Source organism: Mobula birostris, chromosome 4, assembly GCF_030028105.1.
Source record: "Mobula birostris isolate sMobBir1 chromosome 4, sMobBir1.hap1, whole genome shotgun sequence".
Classification (NCBI taxonomy): domain Eukaryota; kingdom Metazoa; phylum Chordata; class Chondrichthyes; order Myliobatiformes; family Myliobatidae; genus Mobula; species Mobula birostris.
In genome coordinates, this window is record NC_092373.1 from 158,957,427 (window position 1) to 158,962,551 (window position 5,125).

Below are 5,125 nucleotides of genomic sequence, written 5' to 3' on the forward strand. Positions count from 1 at the left end.
TGGAAAGTTTTTTTGCACTTTCTCTCCAGACAGCGCGGCTAGAAAGCGGCTGAAGTGATGAGAGGGTTTTATTGCCTCAAGCTGGGGCGGGAAGGCGACAGCTCAATATGTCTTTAGCCCGCCGTTGTTAAAAAGTCCAAAATAATGTCTCAAAAATCCTCAGAACAAGAACTAACCCAACACCATTTGTTTTAATCATTCTGTTTACCTTTTATTTTGGAACAAAACACAAATATTTGCCTCAAGTAAAAAGGATCAGAGGAAAAATAATCTGGATATTTTGTTTTGAGGGACTGATCGGAATAGAAGTGAAGCAAGCTGCTGTTGTTGCTCTGTCTCTTGCTTGTCCCTTTCTTGTGAGAAGTTGAGACTGAAAGTGACCACTTTTCGGTAATGTTAGCGGTTGGACAGATGGACGGGAGCCGGCAGAGCGCGTTCGTGCTGAGCAGCCCACCGTTAGCGGCCCTGCATTCAATGACCGAGATGAAGAACCCCTTGTACCCTTACTCCATGCAGCCCGGAGCTGGGACGGGGGCTGGGGCGTCATCAACTTCATCGTCCCCTAGCCCACCAGGTATTATCAGTGCAGCTACCACCGCGGCGGCGGCGGCGGCGGCGGCGGCGGCGGCGGGACTCAAGTGCACGTCCAGTCTGCCCGGTTTCATGACACAGCAATTGTCCTCCGCCACTCCTCACGGCATAAACGATATCCTGAACCGTCCGGTGATGGTGCCGGGCGGGGGAGGAGGAGGAGGCGGCGGTGGCGGAGGAGGAGGTGGAGGAGGTGGAGGTGGAGGAGGAGGGGTCGCTTCCTCTTTGCTTTCAGGAATCCCGCGATTTAACACCAGCCTGAGTCCCCCGCCACCAGGCATGTACTTCAGCCCGGCGGCGGCGGCAGCGGCAGCGGCGGCGGCGGCAGCTGTGGCCCGTTACCCCAAACCGCTGGCCGAGTTGCCGGGGAGGACGCCTATCTTCTGGCCTGGAGTTATGCAGAGTCCGCCGTGGAGGGAAGCCAGACTGGGCTGTTCACCCCGTAAGTAAAAGCTTTCTGTTCCCCCCCTCTTTATGCGGTCATCGAGAAGTACCTACTGCACAATTCGATGAATTATTTCGTTTGTCTTGTGTTCGGTTCATACAATTTGCTATTTTAAGCTTTGGACTATTGTAAATGAATTTTTCATTCAAATCAAGCGTTATAATTCAACACCTTTGTGATATTTTAACAGACACGTTCTGGGGGCAAATTAATAGTTTTTAGATTAGGTAAAATCTACCGCTCGGCATAGAGTTGATGCGTTATCAAATTAAAACTGCCTAAAACAAGTATACTGAATACCTCAGATAGACCATAAATTATTCCATATACTAAAAGAAGTGTCTTCCTTCTAAAGATTTTTGTGCCTAACGAGGCGTTGCTCTGCCTGGTTCGCTTCAATAGAAATATTGTTCGTGTTTCTATTTGGTATTATATATGCAGATACTGTATATCGTACACTACCACGTGTCAACTTCTTCAAATTTGCATGGTGTTGCTGTAATCATTCTCAGTTTATTTTACAGATAATTAGCGAGTAAATGTTTAGTGCTTTCTTTAACATTTACAGTACTATCTAATTTCAGATCAGGGCGCGATGCTGATTGACAAAGACGGAAAGAGAAAACACACCAGGCCTACATTTTCGGGACAACAAATTTTTGCATTGGAAAAAACTTTTGAACAAACTAAATATTTAGCAGGGCCTGAAAGGGCGAGACTGGCGTATTCACTGGGAATGACGGAGAGTCAAGTCAAGGTAAGATGGTTCTTAAAATTGTTTCTGCGCCGGTTTAAAATGCCGCAAAGTTTAAGATATTTCCAAGAACTGACGCGCCAAATGGGAAACATGTCCTATTTTATTGCGAAATGAAATAAATTCACAAAAGATCAATTTACTCTAAGAGATTAGGAAAATATACACGTAAAATAAAGAAATTAAAATAAATTATTTACGAATTCATTACATTTTACGAAATGAGATGATGCAGACCTTCAGATTCAAAGTGGTCATTCATTAGGATATTTTTCTTTTCCGTATATATTTTCATTTGGCATCTACCTTTCGAAAACAAATTGTGTTTTAAATTTATAGCAAAAAGCAACACGCTATACACTGTCATTCTCGTTCAGTTTAGACGTATGATCTTGCCTGTTGTATTTCGAATATGCTGCGCTTTATTTGCCGAGGGTGGCAAATTATTTCGTTGTTTTTTTTTCATATTGGCCGCATTCGACATGATCTTAAGATATAAGATTGAAGTTAATCTGTTTCGGAACTTGAGGCGGAATTGTTCGTCCCTGTATTCCCCCCCCCCCCCCCCCCCAAGATGACCAGTTTTCGGAGAAAGTGTTTCTATCAGCACAGTAATTAATTTTAAGTTACTGACGGCATAACTAAATATTTACCTTACGAAAACAGAGGAAAACGACCGTGCATTTATGATGTTACCAATTCTAACCCATCCCCCTGTTAAATAAATGACATGTTCATTTGCGCGCTTTATTGCTAGAATATAAATTAATTTTAAGGCGTATAAAGTGAGTTAAGATTAACCAGCCGCAGTGTTTAATTTTGCTCTCCGCTAGCAATATGGTTTGTAGCATGTAGTCCTACTAGACAGGCTTAGAATGGAGAACGGGCAATATTCTAAAGCACGTATGAATACAATTACTAAGGATGACATATTTTAATATATAGTAACGTGATTAAATGTACACCGGGACGCGTAATGGCTGCAAAGATCGTGGTCGATTAATAGCGTTATATTGACGCTGATGCGAGAAGGGGGTTTGCATGCTTAGCAACAGACAAGTGACAGTGTAACTGAACAGCAAGCGATGGAGGACATTCTGAAGCTGGAAGATGCGGCTTCACTGACCTTCCGTTTCTCGTTTCTCAAATTACACCCGAGTAAATTCCGCTCTCGTCATTCGCTGCAGATGTCAAAATTGCCGACCTTAATCTTAGAACGAAAAGGAAAGTGGTAAATATTTTTGACAGGGGTTGTGCTACTTGGAGGTGTCCGCTTTCACTGCTGGTAGTCTTTAATGAGCGAGGCGTGAAAGCGAATAATGGTGGGTGATCTTTGTTAAATAGGGGGGAAAAAACTTTTTCTTCACAAACCCACCCTGCATTCCTTTAGTGGCTGACAACTGTGGACTGGCCTTCTTTTCCTTTCAGGTCTGGTTTCAGAACAGGCGGACGAAGTGGAGGAAGAAGCACGCGGCAGAGATGGCAACAGCCAAGAAGAAACAGGACTCGGAGACTGAGAGATTAAAGGGCACCTCGGAGAACGACGATGACGACGATGAGTACAACAAACCCCTGGATCCCAATTCCGACGACGAAAAGATTTCCCAGTTACTAAAGAAACACAAACCCACTACATTGCACGTCCATACAAGTGAAAACGAGAGTTCCTAAGAGACGGATATTTCTGATCCCACAGAATTTAGCACTAATATCTCTCCCTACACCACTCTCTCTGTACATTTTCAGAGATGTATATATTTTTATAGTCTATATAAGTTATGGAAAGATCTGTAAGCTCCGGCACTAAATGTCATGGCTCTACTCATAAGGACAGAGCGCATTTGATCTCCAACAACGGGCACTGTGGTTGGTGGAACATTTTTATACCTAGATAGGTGTACAGTAATATATTCAGATCAGAACCTGGGCAGGTCAGTTGTGGGTGGAGAGAGGAAGTATTGGGAGCTCCGCGACTTGTAAATAACTCATGTATTAAATATCGAACAGAAGAAAATAACTGTGAATATTTATGTGTAAAATACATTTTGTATAAGGAAATATCCGTTTAAATTAGCGCTTGATTTTTACTGTATAGATTTCGTTTCGATTTTCGTGTTTGGAATCTTGTGGAGTCTGAATGCAAGTGTTGCCAGGATTTGTCTTTGTGAATTAAAAAATAAGATATTTTTAATTCGTTAGCGTTTAATAAATATTATAATTCTAATAAGTTTGCTTTTCAGCAGCTTTCGCGAATTCTATTTACAAATGAAGCTTTGTGCAGGAGGGTATTAACACTTGATCCACATCCTATTTATCTCCTGTAAGTTGTAATCTTCAAATGCATTTCATAACCGGTTTACTAACGGTGCTGAAATTGCGATGATTTCCATCGCATCCCTACGGTGAGACGAGATATTTTAAAATGTCTATTCTAAGGCCGCATTGAAGGGCATTAAATTTACAATGGACTCCATCCCCGAATTGCCCGGGGATCTTGATTCAGTGACCAAATAATGGTTAATGAAATCAGACCTTTTGTACTGAATTTAAGTGTCATTTGGAGATTTGGCTGGTGGAACTCGTCTGGTATTTCTGGGGATTGGAAATTCAAGTGGTGCACCTTAAGAACAAAGTATGACGGAGGGTCATTAACATTTCGAGCGGCTCCTTTCTGGTTAAGTAAGCATATTATTCAGTTTGGACTCTCCGCGCTTGATTGCGCTGGATTTATATAATTCAGCCAGCTGGATAAAGAGGCACTTTCGGTTTAATTCTGAAATACAAATATTTAATAGACGGATTTGCAAAAAAAAAACATCTGCTCCAGATTTGAAGGAATCCGTCGAATTAAACTGAGAAGCTGTTCAGATGTAACCAAGCGGCATCAACGGTGATTAGGGGAAATTAGACAATGTCATTTACTGCCATCACGAGGACATCTTCTGATTAAGTGTATCGCCTTTACTTCGCCACAGTAAACTGATCAATTACCATGAGAACCAGCAGGGCTTTTGTATTCAGGACGTGAGTTTAAACGTGTGTAGCTTTAACGAGAACATCGAATGAAATTACACGCACCCCATTCATGACACTGCCGCCTTCGCGGGAGAAATATACTGTTTGTGTGGAGAATATTCCTATCAAGTGCACGGTGGTTTAAAACCGATGGAGAATCGGACTTCTTTTTTAAGGGTAGGATATTTAGTTTTAATATAACTGTGCGTACAGGGAGGCGAAATAACAACAGTTGGTGTGCAGATCAAGGATTAATAGGGAAGAAAGTACAAAAACGCAGGGATGTTGGTTCCGTCATCGCCAAGTCTAACAAATCCACA

General features: G+C 42.3%; 1 protein-coding gene across 1 annotated transcript; it reads left to right on the forward strand.

Moving 5' to 3' along the window:
- The first annotated feature begins 393 nt into the window (after positions 1-393).
- Positions 394-3,461, forward strand: nkx6.1 (NK6 homeobox 1). Its single transcript, XM_072254766.1, has 5 exons — positions 394-542; positions 651-736; positions 803-1,033; positions 1,621-1,793; positions 3,219-3,461. The coding sequence occupies exons 1-5, from the start codon at positions 394-396 to the stop codon at positions 3,459-3,461; spliced, it is 882 nt and encodes a 293-aa protein (XP_072110867.1).
- The last annotated feature ends 1,664 nt before the right edge of the window (positions 3,462-5,125 follow it).

Excerpts from the sequence above, each read along its gene's own strand:
- nkx6.1 (XM_072254766.1), top strand. The coding sequence starts at position 394 with ATGTTAGCGGTTGGACAGATGGACGGGAGCCGGCAGAGCGCGTTCGTG. Across the intron at positions 543-650 it reads GCTGGGACGGGGGCTGGGGC|TCTGCCCGGTTTCATGACAC; the intron begins GTCATCAACTTC and ends GTGCACGTCCAG. Across the intron at positions 737-802 it reads CCGTCCGGTGATGGTGCCGG|GGGTCGCTTCCTCTTTGCTT; the intron begins GCGGGGGAGGAG and ends GTGGAGGAGGAG.